Source organism: Trichechus manatus, unplaced genomic scaffold (genome assembly GCF_000243295.1).
Source record: "Trichechus manatus latirostris isolate Lorelei unplaced genomic scaffold, TriManLat1.0 scaffold00148, whole genome shotgun sequence".
NCBI lineage: Eukaryota > Metazoa > Chordata > Mammalia > Sirenia > Trichechidae > Trichechus > Trichechus manatus.
The window spans coordinates 1,556,320-1,579,379 of NW_004444084.1; the positions used below are offsets into that span (position 1 = coordinate 1,556,320).

The window sequence follows — 23,060 nt, forward strand, 5'->3', positions numbered from 1 at the left end:
TTGGCACCTTTGAAGCTCTAATGTCCTGTCACCAGGTGGTTAGATCTGTTACGAGGTATATGAGTTCAGGAGTCCTCCCACTCCTCCTGTATGGATTCAGCTCAGGTGCCCAGGTAGATAGCCACCAAGTGTGTGGTGTAGGCTCTTACTTATAGTCCTAGACAGGCATGGGTGATTGGTATAGGCACACGCATCTGGCTGCAGCAGGGGGACACACTCTGAGCAAGGCAGGGGGCTGACGCCCACCCCCGAGTGTCCAGGAGGAAGGCATGTCCCTGTTCCCTAAAGCACGCTGGCTGGTGGGTTTTGCAGCCGGTCTATGAGCACCTAATGCTGTTGGCTGTACTGGGGGCACCTCTTATTCATGAGCCCCTCTCACAGGTGGCTAGGTGGTGTGGGTGGAGCCACCAGTCCTCAGGCCCCTGATGTGGGTAGGTGATGACCCTGCTTAATGGGCAGAGCAGTGTCAAATGTCAAGAACCTGCCACTGCACAGCTGAAACAGTTGAAGTTAGAGTTCCGGTATATACCCTGTTGTACTGAGGTAATGAGGGCCTACGCTGTTGAGATGGGCCCACACAAGCCTCTGCAGGGGGAAAGGCACTCAAAGTCCATGGATCCCTTATGCCTGTGCCTAGGCAAAGGAACTGTGCCTACCCTGGGTTCCTGGCTGAGGGGAGCCAGCAGTTTATTTTTTCCCGTTTGTTAATTTGTTCACTCTCCAAGGCAGGGAGAATCGTTCCAGGCATGTGACGGATCCCACCTCTAGCCCAGGGGACTCACAGTTGCTGAAGCTGGTCCAGGATCCAGTGCAGAGCAGGGAGCAGGGAGGTAAATGGGAGAGACGTTTTTCCCTAACGGGGGTGTTTTTGATCTGCACAGTAAGCCGTATACAAGTATTCATCTTTCGTCAAGGGCTGCTTCTCACTGGTTCTGGGTGGCCATGTAGACTCTCTGGCGCTTGGTCTCTCCCGGTGCAGAAAACACGGCTCCAAAGCACCACTGCTTGCCTGCCTCACCGCTCACCCCACGAGCTGATCAGGCCTGAAGGGCTCAGGCTCCCGCCTCGTCAGGTCTGGCAACTCCTCGCTGCTTCCCAACTGTCTCTCCCTCCCCCTGCCACTCAGTCTGGTTCCTCAACTCTGCCTTTGATGTTTAGGGCTCCCATATTGCCATATATAATCAAATCACTTGTTTTTTTGGGTCTTTGTTGTAAGAGGGCTCCACCGGAAGCATCTGACTACTCTGCCATCTTGGTGCCACCTCCTGAAGGGTATGATCTTTGATCATCATCAGTAAGTGCTTCAAGTTCTCTTCACTTTCAGCAAGCAAGGTTGTGTCATCTGCATAACACAGGCTGTTAACGAATCTTCCTCCAACCCTGATACCCCGTTCTTCTTCAAATAGTCCAGCTTCTCGGATTATATGCTCAGCATACAGATTGACTAGGTATGGTGAAAGAATACAACCCTAATGCACACGTTTCCTGACTTTAAACCATGCAGTATCCCCTTGTTCTGTTCAAATGACTACCTCTTGATCCATGTCCAGGTTCCTCATGAGCACAATTAAGTGTTCCAGAATTTCCTAGGCTACTAACTGACTAGTTGGTGGTTCCAACCCACCCAGCAGCTCCACAGGAGAAAAGACCTGGCAATCTGCTCCTGTAAATATTATAGCCCAGAAAACCCTACCGGGCAGTTCTACTCTGTTACATTGGGTAGCGATGAGTTGAAATCGACTTGACGGCACCCAAGAATGATAATACACAAAAAAATCCTTACAGGAGCCGATCACCAGTTCTTTTTTCACGCAAAGCCACTGGTGGGTTAGAACTACCGACCTTTCGGTTAGCAGCTGTGTGCTTAACCATTGTGCCACCAGGGCTCGTATGCCTAATATATAGTTATTACTCACCATCTGTGCCCAAAGTTTACAATATGGTAAATGTTTCATTTACAAGATATAGTATGTTCATAGGCATTTCTTAACATGCTTTAAAGACACTATTATCTTTTCTCAACTATTTCATTCTTCAGACACAAAACTTATACACTTGTAACTTTTAAAGGAGTTAAGATTCTCAAAAGTACTTTACAAATTAACATTTCAACTGTCAAACTAATTAAATGTGAAAATTAGTCAACATAGGTTATATGTAAGTTGATTATAGTGAATATGTATAGTGTTTTCTCACCAGAAGCCCTTTCCCATTTCTCATAGCTGCATCTCCGCTATCTGTGATACCTTTTAGGGCAAAATGCTCTTCCATATATTTCTGGTAGAATTAGCTACAGAGGTGGATATGTTGCCCAAGCTGAGCAAATCAGTGTCCTTCCCTAGGATATTCCATGGTAAAGCTTAGAAGAAAAAGATCTCTCTCCCCTTTCATCACAAGCTTTAAAATATAACCTGGGAGGTCAACAGCCTTATCTCCCCAGTACGTAGGAACCTTTGAAACTAAGGGCAACACACAAAAAGAAATTAAAATTGAAAGCAAAGTTAAAGACAGAGTGTGATGTCAACACAAAGAAATAGGTAAAAATAGAGAGAAAGAGAAAAACTGACAGACTAACACAAAGAGAGAAACATCTGACGATGTTTGAGTCTATGAAACTAGTTGGCCCAGAGACCAGCTCTACCTTTCCTTTCTGAATACTAGTTACTTAAGCCAATAATTCCTCTTTTTTATTTTTGTGAGTTTGAGATGGGGATCTATCACTTGGAATCTAGAGTTACATGGATAAGCATCCTACCAGACATGAATAAACATTATCTGGTAGATAAACATCTATCTGTCAGATATGAAAAAAAAAACAGGGGCATTTGCACCTCCATGTATAAGTAAATGAAAGCACAGAATATGACCAGACCCACTTCTATATACCCACCACCAACTAACCAAGTGACCCATCACTCTGTCTAAAGGAAGCCTCATAATATTTGTATGTTTGTGCATGTGCGTTCTGGTGAGGTGTGGGGCAGAAGACAGTTATAACGTAAAAAGCTGGGTTTGCAGGTTAGAGTGGGGATAGATATGTGTAAGGAACAACTTTTTCTAAGACTTAAGGAGATATTTATGTTATTAGCATTTGCTAATAATGTCTCTTTAAACTGAGAATCAACTACCTGTCTATCAGTTTGTCATACTGTGGTGGCTTGCGTGTTGCTGTGAAGCTGGAAGCTATTACACTGGTATTTGAAATACCAGCAGACTCACCCAGGGTGGGCGGGTTTCAGTGGAGCTTCCAAACTAAAACAGACTAGGAATTAAAGAACGGGTGATTTACTTCCAAAATTTAGCCAATGAAAACCTTATAGATCACAATAGAACATTGTTCAACTAACTTGGTTTGGAGCAGGCAATCATGTTTGGTGAAGTAAAAGGCCAGCAACGATAAGGAAGACCGTCACTGAGATGGACTGGAACAATAGCTACAACGATGGACTCAAACGTGCTGGTGATAGTGAGGATGACACAGGACAGGGCAACATTTCTTTATGTACATAGGTCACCAAGAGTTGGAGTTAACTGGCAGCTATCTATCTATCTAAACTGAGAATAAATTTGGCTCCTTCAGTATTTAGTAAGAACATAGACTTTGGAGCTGGGTTTGAATCTTTATTCTGTCATTTATTAGCCATGTGATCTTGTTTCCTCATTTTTAAATGGGTATAAAAATAGCACATACCTCATAGAGTTACTGTGAGGATGAAAAGAGCTAATACATGTATGGCACTTAGACTACTGTCTGGTACATAGTAAGAGCTATTTAAGTGTTAGCTATGATTATTATCATTGAGAACTTCCAGTTTAAGTGCAAGACTGTGTCTACTAGTGTAAATCTGATCATCTGCAGCTAACAGTTCTCACAATCAGAGTTCTTACCTAAATATAATGGCTTTATCTACTAAGAAAACAATGATTATTCAGGACTACAAAGGTTTTTGATGATAAGCATATAAGGACTTGTATCTTCTGCAGTTTCATAAAACTCTGCAAGCCTGTTTATGTGAGAACTTCTAATTTAGAGAAAACATGCATATGATGTTAGTCTTATTTGACTGGAATATGTATGTTAGAATTATAAGAAACAGTTTCTATATAAAATTATGTATACATATACATATATAAACACAAGTATGTATATATAAGGAAAAATAGAATTGGGAGAATTTCTAGAAAAAAAATTGTCAGCATACTATATTATGTTAGGTTTTTTGTTTACAACATAATTCTAAAACCTGGATTCAGAAATAGTAAAGATCCATTATCCTTGGATGACTCTGTTTCAAGAAAAATACTTTTCACAGTCTTTCCTTGACATAGTTTTTCCAGACTTTACTTGCACAAAGAGAATCATGCTGTGGTTTATTATTTCCAAATGACAGATAACTTTAACCCTCCATATAAGACTATCTAAAAGACTTAACAAAAACATACTAGGCAGTTTGTTTCTGATCTAAAAGACATAAAAATTCTTCATTTTTTGTTTTAGACAAAGATAACTCATTTTAAAGGATTTACTTCCCAAGACTATGGCATCTGTGAGTACATTTCGCTTTAATTTCTAAATTTTCCACTAAATTATCACTACAAGTAGTATCTAGGCAGTAAAGATTTGGCACAAACATCTGATACTCTCAAATTCTAACCACAAACAAATGTCTAAAGAGCTTTCATAAGAAAATAATTTTTAAAAACTCAAAAACTTTAACTAAATGTAGAAAGTAAATTATGTATCAAATTTAATATAACATTGTATCATCATATCCAACATACAGAACTATTTTTTTAAAAGCAAGCAGAGTCTGTAAGGTAAGCAGAATGAAATAAAAAAGACCTTATAATCTTTCTAACCTAAGGTTAACATAAAATAAAATGTCAATAAAAAACAAATAATTCAGGTCAGTGACATAGTTCTAGAAAAGTATTACACTTACCCAGAGTTTTACACGCAAATAGAGCCATAGCACTTTGCAATCTGTCTGGTCTGAGAGCCTGTACCACAAGAACCTTAAAATAAAGTCCAGGATATTTTTAAACAATAAGTTCCCATAAAAGCTTTAACTAAACAGTAATTAATGTCAATTAATTTAGGTAAATAAATATTAAAATCTGTGAAAACATCATTGGTCCATAGTATTTATTATGCCTTGAAAACTGTCACAATAGGTATATACCAAGACATCGTTTTGATTTCCAAATTATTGCTGAAATCCATTTACTTCCTCAAACCTCACAACAAAAGTAAAAATATCAGCATGCAATGGTCATAGGATCATTTCTTTGGGATCTAATAAAGGGCGAAATGGCAGGTGAAAATAAAGGTATGTAGGTAAGGCATTTCTGGTGGCAGAACAGAAGTCCAGAAATCCTGCCTAAAAGTTTCAAATTACTATTTTTATGTTGTATCATGTACATCAAGGATACTCCTAGATGCTTAGGTTTTCAAATAATGAGTTCTTAGTTGCTGTTGTTAATTTTCACACTCTTGGTAAAAAAAAATTGTGTATATGGAGACACAAAGGGGACAGAAACCTCAGTCAGCAATTTGGTGAAGAGATGAAGTCATTTCCTGGAGTATCAACTCCTGCAGAACTTTCCCACTATGAGGTTTTTGGCTAGCCAATCAGACAATGGGGTGGAACACATCAGTAGGTTTCATCATTCAGTTTGGAAATGAAATGGGAACAAATCTCCTGTTCCTCACCAGCTAGTCTTTTCCTTAGATAGAATCCTGGGAAATGGGTAAAGAACCTGTATAACGTGTGCCTTAATTTTTCTCTGAAAGATTTTTCCTACTGTAAAATCATTCTTGAGTCAATGCAGAGGAAGTGACAAAAGATACAGTGGGAAACTAACTAGAAATTTTGCCAATAATATAATTGTTTGGATAAGATGGTAAAAGTGGGAAGACTTTCCCTATATACTGTGTCACATTAAAGGATATAAAACATCTTAAATGAAAATCTTTCATTTAAACAGCTTCTGAATGGCAAGAGAAACACTAAATACTTTATGCATTTAGATAACACTAAATTTTACCTGCTGAAATAAGGAAACTTTTTTTGCAAGAATGGATGGAAACTCTTGCTCACATGTTGAATTATGATAATAAGTACGCCACAGAGCTGCATCTTCAAAGCAGAGGGTCTGATAAAGACTGGGGAGAGCAATCTAAAAAATAAAAATAACCACATACACTGCATTAAACAAACGTAAATATATTTTAAGAGAAATTCAAAAAAGTAAATGAAAACCAATTATTGATAAATGTTTATTATTTGTTTTATATTTGTGTTGGCTTATCTAATCATCCAGGTCAGAAATAATACAGTAAATTTATCCAGTGTTAAAGCCAAAATTAAATAAAAGGAAACATTTCCAGAGTAGTACTAAATCAGTACTCATAGTTAATAAATCTTTTCTCTCCATAAAAACATTTGTGCTTAACTATCTCCACCCTGTGGAGAAAGACATGCTATTATTAAAACCAAGTACAAGTTTTAAGCATTGCTGCAAGTTTGAGTTCCATGTTACATTGTAAAAATATGCCAAATTTCAGATTCAAATCCGTAACAAAGCATGTCTTTCTAAGCCATGTTCATTTATGCCCCTAAACATGTACATGTGTCTCTGAATGTTCTATTTGTTACCTGATAAATTTCTACTCATCATTCAATATTCACCTTAAATAATATCATCTCTCAGAGGTTTTCCCCAACATACTCATTCCATCTAACTCAAAGAGTTTTGTCTTCAGCGTATCCTTGGCAAATTTTCATCATTCTATTTAGAATGATTTTGATAGTTTTTTTTACTCAGCGGTTTTATGTCATATTTACAGAAATATCAAAACTGAATGTGAGTAAATAGCACATCTTAAGTTTACAGAAATAATTTAAATATTAAAAAATAGATATATATTCCTTGTAGTAGGAAAGGAATACCTTTAATGTTGCTACTGCCCAGCTTCTTTCCTGATCTAGCCAAGATGGAAGTTGATCACGTATTCTTTGTTGAGAGTCCTTTAATAAAATCAGTTATTTCCCTTGATACATTTGGTAAAATGCAGACTTTCAAAAAATTAATAATTAACTAGCTATTTTTAAGAACACTATTTTGAAAAAAGGATGATTCTATGTATTCTTTATTTTACAAGCTAATACAGTAAAATTCTGAGTACCATAAGGTATAAATAACCATCTGGTCAAATGTTGTATTTGTTTTCTTCACGTTTAATCTTTTGTGAAATTTCAGGAAATCTTAAATGTCATAGAAATAGCTATGAAATTATATTATTTTTAATTATATCGTACATTTCAGATATGGTCTAGGTTCTATATTACAGTTTGGGTATACTGCTTTGAGGAATAATATTATCCATCACATGACCAAATAGAAAAATACTAGAGAAAAAACTAAATTTGAATGAAGTTATAAAAAGTTTTAAAAACTAATTTTTTTAATTTTATTTATATAAGAAAAATTTCCTAAATATAATACAAGACTTTATTTTCCTAAGATTATAAAAGTGTTCTTGGAATAAAATAGATATACCAAGGGGAGGGGGTCAAAACACTGCATTCACTTCTTAGTATTTAATTAATATTATTCTTTACAGAATATAAGTTTTCAAGAACAAAAACATAAATTTAGGCCCATTTTAAAGTAGGGCAATAGAGACAAAGATATGTTCCTCTAATCAAAGTATAATATCAACAATAATTTTAAATTCATATGAAGCAAATTATATTTTATGATTCCAAAGCCAAAACTATTTTCTCTAGGACTACAGTAGTAGGATTTTCTTATTTAAACTTACAGCTTTCCGTAACATATCTCCAACAACCACACCTGTAAACGTATCCCATTCCTATTGAATAAAAACATAAGGAACACAAAAAAACATGAAAATACTAACTAGTTAACAAAGTGTTCTTAATATCCCAAGAAGGCTTACAGTGAAGCTTTCTAAGGACTCAGGAAAAAATAAAACTCCTTTCACATCTTTTCACTTTTTCTAGTACAACATTAACATTATAAGAACCAGTACATGTATCAATATAAAATATTAATATGAAAACTAATAGCAATTATTTTATTAAAACAAAAATATAACTATATATTATATGAGTTATATATTATACATACATATACGTACACACATATACATATACATACACACATATACATATATGTACACGCATATACATATATGTACACACACACACATATATATATAGTCTCAACACACAAAAATTTTAATGTCATATCCAATTAACATTTGCTCGATACTTGTTTATTTGTTCTAGCATATGCTACTCCCCACCAATAAATACAAGCATGCCATCGAATCTATACCAACTCATAGAGACCCTAAAGGACAGAGCAGAACTGCCCCATAGGTTTCCAAGGCTGTAAATCTTTATGGAAGCAGACTGCCACATCTTTTTCCCATAGAGTAGCTGGTGGGTTCGAACCATCAACGTTTTGGTTAGCATTCGAACATTTAGCCACCAGGGCTCATGAGTTCAGAAAAATCTAAGCAGTTAGGAGCACCAAAAGTTTAATAATAGTACATGTGAGGAAAGTATCGAGAAAAGTACTTCCATTAACTTATTTTCTTCCTATAGATTAGAAGACTACCATTATTTCTTCTTTTGTAGCCATAGAGTCAAGATTGATCAAGTGTTGTGGGTACTCTAAGAAAATCTATGTTTTCACCCGGGTTTCCACCATCAGATAATGACCTGGACACTATCACGATATTTGTTACACATCAGGCAGCAACTAAAGCATAATATATTAAAATTTGAGAGCAATACGGACAAATTACTAAAGCAACATACTTCCTGCCTCCACTAACCCTTGTCAACCACTCTTCCAATTAAAATTATGCAGCCATAAACAAGAAAATATGGATGACTACTATGTGAATCAAAGTTTGTCTTTCTCAGTGCTAATTTATTTATACTCCAGGAGGGAAAAATAGTGAATACCAAGTCTGATATTATCTGGAAGATACTGAACATGGTGAAATGTTATATAGTAGAAGGGAAAGATATCAAAGTTAATAGTAAAAATAAAAGGAACAAAGTTAATAAGTTTAGGAGACACTATACAAGTTAGCCAGCCAGAGCAGGTGGGCAGGCAGAGTTAGAAAGGTTAAAAAAAAAAAAGGAGAGAACCTAGGCATAACCAGAGAATGGTTCACATTGCTTTAATAAAAGAATGAGGGAAACCCAGAACACAGCTACATCTGAAAAAGTAGAGTTAAAGGTTACTAGATCAAAGCTGCACTGTCCATATACTATTCCCTGGTACTCCGGTTATTAGACTCGTACTTTATTATAATGGCATAATAATGACAAAAATCACTTGCAAATAATTTAAGCAGACCAGAGATACATCAGTTAGCTCTAGCTTGAGGGATATTCTTTTGAAGTTTGAGAGCGGGGTTATATGGCAAACCAGAAACCAGAAATGAGGTCATAGAGAAAGAAGAAAAATTATACATAAAAAGATTGACATAAACATGCAGGCTCAAGGAAGCATCTGAAACTATCCATCCTCTTGCTTCATCTGCTGACTCTGAACAAGTCAGTGGAGATAAAAATAATATACTTGTATATCCATCTTGTTTCACTTTTTCCTACTTACCAGTTCTACTGCTTAGACCAGAAAAATAAGAAGGCTGACTCTTCTGGTGTCCTGTATAAGATGACCTGGGTTCAGAAAAATCTTAGCAGTTTGGTGAGTTTCTTACATTGCTTACCCTGCCTTCCCATCACTCTGGGAAACAGGGCTCACTCTTTATTTTCATAAAAGATTTATAGGTTTGTATATAATTTCTAACCTAGTGTAACTTCTAATCTAACTGTAAATCCACCCATGACCAAATTTCTATGTAACTCTAAAATTTTCCTCCTTTAATTCCACTTACATTTTCTTGAAAAAGTTCAGGGTGCATTCCTCGAACAAAATGCAATGCAAACATCAACTGATCAGCCTGAAATAAATAAAAGATATTATCTTGCTTTTTCTAAATTTATGTCTTTGCAAAGCCATAGTTCTTAAATTTCAGTTCACACTGAGTCTTCAAATCATCTCCTTTTATTAATATACAAGATGACTACTCAGATTGCATCTATATAAAACAAACACTTCCAAGGTGGGGCTTAAGGAAGAATAAAGTGCTAATAATGTTTAGACAAAACGCTAAAGATTAAGTAACCTGCACATCTCATTAAAAAAAAAAAAAAAAGCACGCTAACTTATTTAGCCAGGTAAAATCCAATTGCGAGGCTTGGATTAATCATTATTAACAGACCAACTTTCTGCATTAGCAATCTTCAATTTGTCACTGTATAGGTTTAAACATATGGATAACTACATGCAAATACCACAACTATTTTCTCCTTACTAGATATTGTTTCTAAATTAAACAGGAAACTGTAGTGAACTCCTGATTTTCCACTTAAGAAAGTGGAGAAGTAATACTAAATAAGTCAAAACAACAAATAATTCCACCAAATGTGTTATTATTTACAGAAAAGAAGCAAAACCAAAACATAAGTGATTGAGATTAGAAACCAAGAAGAAATCATCAGATGACCCAACATCTTAAAAGTAAAACAACAGCAGAACCAGGAATAGACCATATCAATAAACAGGTATATCAAAAGAGACACCAAATCATGTAGAATGAGAATTCTTCAAGGCAGAAGATCATATGTAGAATATAGACTAGGCTCAAAAGTTTCTGAGTAACAAAGGAAGGAGAGATAGAAGGTGGGAGGATAGAAAAGCAAGGGAAAGATTAACACTCAGACGTTAAGAGGCAATCTGACAAGTTGAGTAAAGGGAAGAAAAAAGAAATAAAGTCAGGGAATCTAGGAGGAGAAATTGATAGCTTGCCACACAGTTTCTATTAAGTGCTGCCCGTAGTCTTAGAATGATCATACTCTGAATCCAACCATCTGAAATTAAATAACACATTTATAAAAAATTTGAAAGCAATTATTATGTTGTGGGAATTAACTCTATTTCTAAGAATATATTAAATAAGAATATAGTAACATTGAATTAATTACATTATCTCTGTAATTTTTCTAGTGAAGCAATACTGTGTGAGATACGTAGTATGAAAATAGATTACATATAATTGTGACATGACATGTCTCTTCGATACATGGTACCCAGGTAAAATAAGATTTGACATTTTAATATGAAAAACAAATGCTATAAAAATTAATCACCAGTATGTTTACATTTATTGGGAGAACATTTTTAATCCACAAATTGTACTAACTGTTCTCTCCATGAGACTGAATAGGCCTTGTTCACCACTGTATTCCTTGTGCCTACTACAAGTGGCAGGTAAAAAAGTATGTGTTAAATGGTCTCATTAATGGGTATTAAGAGCCCAGGTTCGTAGTCAGAGAGAAACCAAAATCACACCCACTGCCACTGAATCAATTTTGAGTCATAGCAATCCTACAGGACAGAGTAGAATTGCCCCATAGGGTTTCCAAGGCTATAAATCTTGACAGAAGCAGACTGCAACATCTTTCTCCTGTGGAGCAGCTGGAATCAGAGAGAACTGGATACAGATTCCACCTGTGCTTTACTAGCCAGTGACCTTGTGCTTACTTCACCTATCATAACCTCAGTTTATCTGTAAAAAAGGAATAATATACCTGTCTTTTAAAATTATTGTACAAATTAAATTAGATAATGTATATGAGACACTTAGCATGGTACCTGACACACTGTCAGAGCCTATTAATGCTAATTATTACCATTTTTATTATTACTAATAATAACAAATAAAATGGACACTATATTTTATTCAACTGGGGTGGGAGGCCTTCCTGTAAAAACTACCAGCAAGCAATTAGTTTGCCTGCAAGAAAATCATTGCAACCAAACTCCAAAATGTTGGCAAAATAGTCACACAATATGTGGTCAATAAATGAGTTATGGTGGTTATCCTTCGCTTCTTTTACTGGTCTCAGAACACATCCTAACCTTAGGGATAACCACATGATCAAAGCTGGGCCAATCACATTTTATCACTCCACAGATACTGAAGTGCCCCAGGACCTAAGCTAGGCTAAGCGAAATCTTCTTCCACGATTTTCTGAGCTGGTTCTTTTTGCCAGTAGTCTGGTTGCCTAGCTTGATAATGAGTCCCTTTAGTCATAAGTATTCTATAATAATATTATAATGAAGAATAATTGATGAATCAAGATAATAAAACTGAAAATATAACTTACCAAAAGAGAATATTATTTCTAATTAAATTGAGATAAAATTAAGAATAGATAAATCAAGCTTAAGTATTTTCTGAACACTTATTTCAAAAGAAGAAAAACTTGTCAACATCCAGAGTTGAGAAAGCATTTAATCATATTTTGGTCTCTATAAAACCTTTGATCTACATTGCTTATCAGATCAGAAAATCTGGTCACTTTAATTCATTATCAACTTAGTATACTTGGGTTCTGTTAGAATATATTTTAATATTAAGGGGAAACAAAAAAAACCTCTCAACTAGTCATCTACATGATTAACTAGATGAATGAAGACAAATCATTAAGAGACGGTAGACCACTGGATGGTATAAGCCAACCACATATCCATACCATACTCCACATCACACTGTCTGGGGAGTACTCAAAAAGAGTGAAACTATCAGAGCAAGGTTAATATGATGTAAGGGAATCTTACAGTCATCTTTATAGTTGAGATTGAGTTCACACTCAGAAATATGATTTGCTACACCCACATCCTATTCGCAAGCAAGAGAGGAAAAATAGCTCAGTAATTTAAAACAGCAGGCTCTGGCATTAAGCAAAATGGGTTTGAATTTCAGCTTCAACATCTTTTAGAGCTGAGTAACCTAGAGAAAGGTTATTATTAGCTCTAAATCTTGATTCCCTCTCCTGTGTAACAGGATTGTCATAGGAATGAAATGACAATGTGTGTAAGGCACTTCACAGTGCCTGGTACTTTCACCTAAGTCTTAAAGGTAGTAGTTATTATCATGCTATCAGTATACTGATACACTACATACTATTGGAGAAGATTTTATTTGGAAAATATTCCATAAACTCCATGACTCTCAAAGAGACAAAGAAGCAGTAGAAAATATAAGTAACTTGTTCCTTTTCTTTCTACTCTACAATATTCACTGCTTTCCAATATGTTCAATGGAAAGTATAAAGTACATGTTATCTTATGAAGAAAAGTTTTAATCTCAAAGAAGTTAATATCACATAGAATTCAAGCACTCACGTTCATGCTTAAAGCTAATTCATATGTTAGAAGGAACAATTCTAGGCAAGTTCAATTGTACTTCCAGAAAAATGTAGAGTTAGATATAATACTGAAATTTCCAAAGTTACCTAATCATGAGAAAATTATCTAAATTATCAAGATTTACCTTAATGGCCTCAGGTTATAAAATTTCTAAACACTCAACCAGAGAACTACTTTTTTAAATATATATATATGTATTCTGATAGGAACAAAAACCAGAATCTAAGGAAAAAAAACCAGAATCTAAGCTAAATGATTTGGAAGATAAACACAATAATGAGATATTATTAATATTTTATTTTAAAACATAGTATCCATCTGAATTTTATGCAACCAACCAGAAAATTCATTTAAGAGGGAGGCAAGGTAAGCTGCATAGGCATAAACTTGATAGCAAATGCAGCCAGGAACTACTCAGCCACTATCAAGCAAGACCACAAACATCTTGCTCCTCCTGTCCATTGTCATCAAGACCCTGAGCGCTGCCTGTAACTCAGTTTCTGCCTTAAACCAGTCAAAATCAGTTTACTAGCCTCAAAAGTTTCCTAAGTGTAACCTAAGTCTCATTATTGTAGTAAAATCTCCACCCAGGGCAGGACTTACCTGCCACTTTCTATACATACTAAAGAAAAAAAATTGTGATTTGTCTTACTGCGCCTGCGTGCCATAATAACCTATGTAGTCCATAATGTCTGTATATACTTCCTTATGAGAGATGGTATAAAAGGCTCTGCCTCCCTTTGTTCAAGGAGCAGAATTTGAGAAACATTCTCTCTGCTCCTTGCTCCTGCACCTGCAATAAACACTCTTCCTCTCTCCTCACCTTGCTGTGCTTTGATTGACTGGAAGCTGCAATGGGCGGGACCTGCTTCAGGTAACAAAATTACAAGGAATTTGCATGAAAAACTCTCTTCACACCCAACCAGACATTCTTCCTACAGTATTTCAGATTTCTTTGAGATAATACTACCATGAAGAAGGGTAAAACCTTCAGAATATGCTCTTCCAACCCTTTTCCATACATTCACCCACATACTAAACAAAACTCCAACAACTTCCAGTATTTTGTTCTATTACTAGTGTAGAAAAAGAAATATACAAAAATAGATATTTTACTTTTATTGCAGGAGGCTTTTCTTATCCACGAACCTAAAAACTCCCGACTCCAAATCAATCCTGTCTGCAACTGGCCGGTTTTTCTCCACCCAAAGCTGCTAATCAACTTTTCTTTCCTGTTCAAAGAGCAGTCAATAACAAAACCTTGTGATTTAATGAAAAAGAGTCCAGGCTTACTTAATTTACATTTTAAAAGGCCCCATGGCTACAGGTGGGTGGAGGGCCAAATTTCTTGCTGCCAGGCCAGAGACTACCTAGTAATCAGATTTATCAGTTTACCTCAGTAAAAGGGGAGGGCAGGGTTCAATCAATCATGTTCAAGACTAGCCAGTGGTTGTTCTCTATTCTTCTCCCTCCTCTTCTCTTTACAAGCCGCATTGTAACTAGCCTACTTCAAGCCATTTGCTTTTTTTTTTTTAAGACTCAGAATGAAGAATGATCATACTATCTGCATATAGACTAACCGCTTACAATAAATCTTATGTTTCAATTTCTTTGAGTTTTGATTATTTTTAACACTAGCTATCCCAAATGATAAACTGTGGTAAAGAAATGATATGTGAAGGTACTAACATGTACGTAGTTTTATTATAATCATGTTTTGGGAAACCAAATATGCTACTTATTATAAAACTGTCTAAAATAATTAGGTTACTAAAATAAAAACATTTGATTTCTTGAAGCAAAAAAGAATGACATAAACTAATAATCGAAACTGTATCACTAGATACCACTCGGCTTAGTTTATTAAAAGTCTAAATTTTCTGCAACAAACAAGTCAATCATTTTTCTGTTCCATGTCAACTTGCTTTCTGTTCTGTGTGATGTGAATACTGATAACCCTAGTCGCTCTCTGTTTCAAGGGTGTATTCTTGCCTTGCTGCTGTCACCAACACAACAGCAAAATCAGCATGAGAGCAACTCTGGCAGGCAGTTTTAATGTTATGCTGATAGCTAAAAACTCAAAAAGCTTTCTTCACTAAAATATGAAATGGGTTCCATCCTAAGTAAGATTGTAGCCTGAATCTTCAGAAGTGTACCTCATTACTTTATGATTAATGTGCTTTCTGAATTCTTATTCACCAGTGAAACTCTATAGTATAATGAATTCTTGCTGCATAAGTTTAATATTATTCATATATAAATATGAATTTTATAAAATGAATATTCCACCATCAATTAAAAACATGTCTTAAGAATTATAAACCAAAGCAATTTTTTTAATGATTTACTACTGTTCAGAATAGGAAAGTATTACTCAAGAAAGGGAGTGAAAAATTCCAACTTGGTCCTAAAACGTTAAGGATAACTAAGCCTCTCAAACTCTCTCCTAGTGCAACAAAACACTGTCTTTAGCCTAACCTAAATATATTTGTAAAACGTAAAATTATTTCAAAGAGGTAAATCTCACTACAGTTCATTGATATGTTAAATCATCTGGGTACTGAACATCTATTATATCTTTCTCTAAGTACATCATAAAATGTATGACGTATTATAAGGATTTAAATATCATCAGTAAATATACTGTACATACTGAAAATAAGAATATATAAACTGAGATGTAGCTTTATAAGTTAGAAACAAGCAAGAAACTCCTAATTTAAAGAAAAAAGCTACTAATTTTTTGAATGGGGAAGGAACTTTATATTATCTTAACTTTAACTTAAAACTTTTTTAAAAGAATAGTGTTTATTTTTAACATATCCACTTTTAAAAAGAATTTTGGGGCAGCTCAAAAAAAACGAACTCCGTATCATTTTCATAAATCACAGTCTATTCTAGTGTAAAGGTTTCAAAAGAATAAAAAAACATTAAACATATTATTAGTAGACTGGCAAAAATAAAAATTACAGTAATTTTATTACCTAGAAAATAAAAAAGGATTAAAACTACATAAAATAATCATACAAATTTAATAATCTAGAAATGTAAATAGGAAAAAGCCCAAAGATGATTAAAAAATAAAATATAAAAATAATAATTACAATAATGTAGACTTGTTCTATAAAGCAAAAGCTTATCCTTTGAAATACTAAGAAAATAGACATATATGGCAAGTTATGGAAGAAAGGTACAAATAAACAACTTTAAAAACAATAGAGAGAGGAACAAAACAGTAAGTTATCATTTGTAAACCATCAGCTTGGTAAAATTTAAGAAAATTAATAATATCTTGGGTTGATAAGAATGCAAAGAAACAGGTACTATCATACTCTGTGGGTAGGGGTATTAACTGGTAAAAACCTTTTCAGAAGGCAATGCGGCAGTATTTAACAAACTTTTAAATGCGCACATCCTCGGACCAGTAATTATACTTTCACCCAGAAATCTACTGAATAGAAAAACTTACACATGTATAGAAAGATGAGTGTATTGTACAGGCTATTCGATGCAGATTTATTTCTAATAGCAAAAAATATAATCTAATATCCACCAGTAGAGCAGTAAATAAAGTAGTATATAATTTTATATACTACATATAATTTCATGGTAGTATGGAATAATGAGGTTAACATAGTTACACTCACAGAGAGATCTGCAAGACACACTGCAAGAAAAGGGAAGTTACACAACAACATGTATAGTAAGGAAAATAAAAAATTGTATCTATTTTGTGCATGTTTATAAAAAGACAAGAAAAGGACTACAAGGAACAAATAAAACTGTGAAATGGTTCACTCTAATGAAGTAGTAAGAGTTGCAGGAGAGGGTGAAATGAATTTTTAAGAATTTTTCTATATAGTTCCATTAAGTTTTAAACTCTCTGAGATTTTTAAACTTTGTATAATGAAAAAAAAAATTATTTCAATGTATTGTTACACAAGATAATGCATTATACAAATGTCAGTGATAGGAGATCGATAACTGATAAAACTCTACCACTACGAAGGTCATCCTAATATTCTAGGATCATAACACTTTACATACGTAACATTGACAAAACAGGCTTTGTGATCGGTTGCTTACAATTCCTCATTTAACACAAGTTAAAATTGAGGCCCAAACAGGTGGTTTTTAGAATTATAGTTAACTATAAGACCATTAAAAGAGAGTATAATCCCACAGTTCTCATTAAAGAAAGAAGTTCTGCAGAAATGCTCATTTGTTGTTCTTTGAACTACCAATAACATCCTTTGTCAAAGTGCTGAAGGATTTATTCGCTGACTTAAGTGAAGATCCTCAACAAAATCACTCTAATAAAAGTTACTATCCCATTCTAAAGAATACATTAACTATGAATTTTTCAAGATTTTCTAGAAAGCCTATATAATTGGGCCATATAACTCTATTTCTCTCACTTAGTTAATTGCCTTTACAAAGCTCTTTATTAACATTGTCTTAAGCTATCCCCAAAGATGGAGATTTAAACACTAAAAAATCCTAAATGAAAAGCATCTGTGTTTTCTACAGTACTCAAATATTTCTAAAATAAACGTCATCGTTTTCCTCTGGGACTCTTATAATATGAAGACTGTTATGATACATTTCTCTCACAATTTAGGATCAGCCATAAATTCACTTCCTAATGCTAGGAATGGTGAATGATTTTGCCCCCTGACCCAGGGAATACTTGGCAATGTCTGAAGACATCTTTGGTTGTCACAACTGTGGAGGGTGTAGGGAAGAGGAGCAGAAGCCAGCAACTCTGCTAAACATCCTACAATGCACAGAACAACCTCCCATACCAAAGAATTATGCAGCTCAAAATGCCAACAGTGCTGAGGTTGAGAAACCCTTGTAAGATAATGAGCTATATAATCCACTCTAATTCCACTGCTGCTACTACTAGTAACCCAGTGTTTGCTCTCCCTACTTTACTTACCACTTTTCTCCCCACTACATCCACAAATGCTATAAGGCATGGTAGTTAGTAATGAATATTTTTCTGGGAATATATCAGAAATGCCAATTTCACTACCTTTCCAGTAGGTGAAAGTCATATAATTTTAACTGTAAATACTATATTAAATCAAGGATCAGCTAGTATTTTATACTTGATATTATAATGTTTCTTACCTTAAATAGACAACGGCATATATACTCATATACCATATGTTTTAATGAGTTCATAAGCGACTGGATTCTCTGTTCTGTATTTTCAGAATCCTGTAAATTACAATATGAAAATTAAAAACTATTAGGAAATTGATAAACATTTAAAAAGGTTTAATCACTCTTATACTTTGTTCCTCCAGACTCAAAGCTGATTCTGGAAAAGAATCTTTGTCCATCAAACTCAAGGGACTAAACAGATAAGTGCATTAAATGTGTACATTAATGTAACCAAAAAAAAGATGTATTTTTCTTTAATGTATGGAATTAAAGCTTTCAGTAAATGAAAATTGCAATAGTTTCTAGTAATACAGTATGAATTGAAGTTGACCATACCACCTTCATTCCTACTGGCATTAAAAATACTCTCTGCATCAATCTGGTTTAAAGCTATATAAACTAATGTATCATAATTATCAATCCAGCCTCCAAAATTATGAACTGAACTACTCTAAAAGAATTTTGTCATCCTCAATATGAGAACTTAAACAATCATAAACTATGCTCTACTGGTTAAATAAAAACAATAGACTTTGAAAATGGTATTGTAAAAACTAGTATATACCTTTAGTTTTTGATCTACTTTTGTACTTCCATTGTAAAATGAGTGAAGTGAAAGCCATGATCTGATAAGGCATCATTAATGCCTCTTTTCCTTTGATCAAGGAAAAACTGTTTGAGGTAGGAACGGCAAAGGGAGAAGCTGTAAAGGCTGGTCTTTTCCCTAAGCGTGATATGAGTTATACATCTCACTTCAGGGTGCATTTGGAGAATATACACATTGGAGAATTTAATTCTAGTAAAACATTTAAATTTCCTTGCTTCTTTTGATTATAAATGATAAAAAAAAACTAACCTAATAAAATAATTTTAATCATTTAGAGAAATATATCCAGAATCAGCTGTGAAATTAGCACAAGACACTACTAACTGGCACTAGGATGTATCAAAAACCATGCATCTAACCCTTGTTAGTAGCATGTTTTAACCAAGGAAGCTCATCATTCATAGTTCAGATGGCAAACAGTCCTTTCCATTTTACTACTGTATTATCAAAGAGCACGTCTGAAATTGAAAATAGGGTCCAGTAAAATCACTCTCTTATAAGACAGTGAGCAGAAACTACATGATCTGGTGGATTTTCAAAACACTGAAAAGTAAGTTTTCTGTTCTACGTATTTAAAATTTGATTACTTTTTAAAGTAAATTCAAATGCACATACACATATACACGCAAGTTCACACACATACACACACACACACAAATGTGAATGTTATTCAACAGCCATACTATCATAGAACTACTTTACTGAGATTAGTTCTTCTAAATAGTAAAAAAACATCAGTGTTCTTACTAAGTTTAGTTAGTGCTTCTAACCTATTTATCAGTTCTCAAACCACACTTTACAGAGGAAATGACTTTTTACATGTATATTTTCGACTAAAAGAAAAAAGCATTTAAAAAGGAATGTCTCACCATGTACTTTGTAAGTAATATATGGGAAATTTTTAATGCAAAAGAAGATAAGTATAAATGTCTCCTTAGTTTTTATCCACTGACAGAGTGAATCAAATATGTGATCAATCATATCTCATGAACCAATTCTCACAGACTTTACACCATTCTCAGTTTTATTTTTTTGTAAAAATGCTTCTACTAACACAATATTATAAATGATCTAACACATTTTTAACTTCAAAATATTCTTAAGAAACTAAGGAACAAAACACAATTATTCTTTCAGTCTTTTTTTCCCCTCTTGAAATCTAGTGCTTGTCTAAAGGACAAATATAAACCAACAACCGAATGTGTTGCCGTCAAGTAGATTCCAACTCATAGCAACCCTACAGGACAGAGTAGAATTGCCCCATGGGGTTTCCAAGGAGTGGCTGGTGGATTTGAACTGCTGACCTTTTAGTTAGCAGCAAAGCTCTTAGCTACTGTGCCACTAGGGCTCCAAAGGACAAACACATATAGGAAAAAAGCTTATTTTATCCACCATGACTCAATAGACAGATTTCAGAAAACCCACCCTGAAAGTCCAAGTTCTTCATTAGGTACCATTTTTATTTCAAACTTCACTGTAAAAATAACTTCAGTGGAAAAGAAACCAATAAAAATTGAATCATTAATTATAAGCAAATAAGGTTTTCTAATATAACTCATTTGTGAAAGCATTAAATACTCTAGCCAATGAAGACAGAGTTGTTTTGATTTTTTCCCCGTCTTCTCTGCTATCTATCCAAGCACCTAGAACAATGCCTGGCACATAGTCAGCCTGCAATAAACATTTACTGAATGAATAATAATCTTTCCTCAGAAAAACAGATTTAAGTAATTTTGCCCCCTAATCTAACGGAAAGGATAAATTAATTCCCACTAAAAAAAAATTAATAAAAAGAAGCACCTATATCAATATTATACCAAAATTAAAAGCCATTAAGAATAATTTTGATAAATTTGCTTTTATAAAGATATTCTTTAAATAAAGTAAAAAGGCAGATAAATAGAAAATATTTGCTACATACGACAAAAGGTTTAATGTCCTTAATATATAAAGATGTCTTAAATTCAATTTTTAAAATATTAATAGCACAATAAAAAATGGGAAAAGCATGTAAAAAAAAAAAAAAAGAAGAAATACAAATGTCAAATGCTCCTCCCACCCACTGCTATTGAGTTGATTCTGACTCATAGTGACACAATAGGACATAGTAGAACTGCCCCATAGGGTTTCCAAGGCTGTAAGTCTTCACAGAGGCAGACTGCTGCATCTTTCTCAGTAGTCTGGCTAGTAGGTTCAATCTGCTGATCTGTCAGTTAGCAGCCAAGCGCTTTAACCACTGCACCACCAGGGCTCCACAAGTACTCCTAATGATTATTTATCTTACAAATGATCAAAAACTTGCAAATACAATACAATATTTTCAATAACCTGGTAAGATAAGGATTAAAAGATTTATTATATCCACTATTGGTTAACGTGTAGATAGAAAAAGACACTTTGACTGTATCAGTTTAATACACCAGTGATATATATTTCTAAAGAGTAACTAGACAATATTTGTCAAAAGGCTTTTTGACATTTTCTTGCCCCAACTATCCAACTCTAGGAATTTAACTATGAAAATAGTTGGAGAAGCAAAACACTGAAAAAGAAAAAAAAAATCTGTAGCCGTTTTAAAACATAGCCCCCAAATTCTTTGATATTCCTTCCCCCAAGAGGTAAAGTCTATGTCCCTTCCCGTTGAATCTGGGCAGGCTTGGGACTGCTTCAATCAATAGAATACAACGTAAGTGGCATTGTATGACTTTCACAGCTGAGTTATAAATGGTGATTCAGCTTCTGCCTATTCATGGGAATACACAAGGCTGGTGCCTTAAGCTGTAATATACAAAGTCTAAATGCCCAGAGTCTGCCATTCTTTGAGGAAGCGAAGTCAGCCATCTTAGTTATCAAGTCTTCCCAGCCCAGACACCAGCCATGCAAAAATGAGCCTGAGATGAGGCATCAGACATGTGGAGCAGAGGCAAGCCATCTCTGCTGTGCTTTGACCAAATTCTCAAAAGAGTTCATGTGCATAAACAAGTGGTTGTTTTACAAATGGTACCATCAAAAGTGGATGTTTATTTGCAGAAAAATGAAACAGGATCCTTACTTAACACCATACACAAAAATTAACTCAAAATGGATCAAAGACATAAATGTTAAAGCCAAAACTATAAAGTTCCTGGAAGATAATACAGGGACAAAATTATGAGACCTAATTTTTTTCAGTAATAGGTTACTAAACAAAACTACAAATGCACGTGCAATAGAAGACAAGTTAGATAGCTGGGATCTCCTAAAAATTAAATACTGATGCTCATCAAAAAAACTTTATCAAAAGAATAAAAAAAGAACCTACAGATTGGGAAAAAATCTTTGGGAATCATATATCTGATAAGGCTCTAATCTCTAAAATATATACAAAACTACAACAACTCAAACAATCCAATTACAAAATAGTCAAATGACATGAACAGACACTTCACCAAAGTGGACATTCAGGCAGCCAACAAACATATGAAAAGATGCTTGCCAATCATTAGCCATCAAAACCAAACCCGTTGCCATCTAGTCAATTCCAACTCACAGTGACCCTATAGGACAGAGTAGAACTGCCCCATAAGGTTTCTAAGGAGTTGCTGGTGGATTCGAATGGCCAACCATTTGGTTAGCAGCCGTAGCTCTTAACCACTGTGCCACCAAGGCTCCTCAATAGCCATTAGAGAGGTCGAAATCAAAACTACAATGGCATACCATCTGCCTTAGGCTGTGCTCTTTAGAGAAGCAAAACCAGTAAAATGTATAAATATATATGGAGAGAGAGATTTATATCAAGGAAGAGGCTCATGCGGTTGTAGAGGCTATAACGTTCCAAGTTTGTGGATCAGGATAGACGCTTCTTCTGATTCACACGGCCGCAGGGGCTGGCGAACCCAAAATCAGAAGGTTGGAGAGCAGAGCTGTTGCTCACAGGCGATGAAGATAAATGAAACCCAAGATTAGCAGGTAA

The 23,060-nt window shown here is 34.6% G+C and overlaps 1 protein-coding gene across 2 annotated transcripts in view; it reads right to left on the reverse strand.

The window, feature by feature from the left end:
• Positions 1–23,060, reverse strand: part of DYNC2H1 (dynein cytoplasmic 2 heavy chain 1) — a 376,170-nt gene that overhangs the window by 190,056 nt on the left and 163,054 nt on the right. For both annotated transcript variants that reach the window (XM_004385852.2, XM_004385853.2), the window contains 6 exons: positions 18,466–18,555; positions 9,950–10,015; positions 7,829–7,879; positions 6,954–7,031; positions 6,049–6,180; positions 4,944–5,016 (listed from right to left, as the gene is read on the reverse strand). In XM_004385852.2, coding sequence (XP_004385909.1) covers positions 4,944–5,016; positions 6,049–6,180; positions 6,954–7,031; positions 7,829–7,879; positions 9,950–10,015; positions 18,466–18,555 — 490 coding nt within the window. The remainder of the gene's footprint in view (positions 1–4,943; positions 5,017–6,048; positions 6,181–6,953; positions 7,032–7,828; positions 7,880–9,949; positions 10,016–18,465; positions 18,556–23,060) is intronic.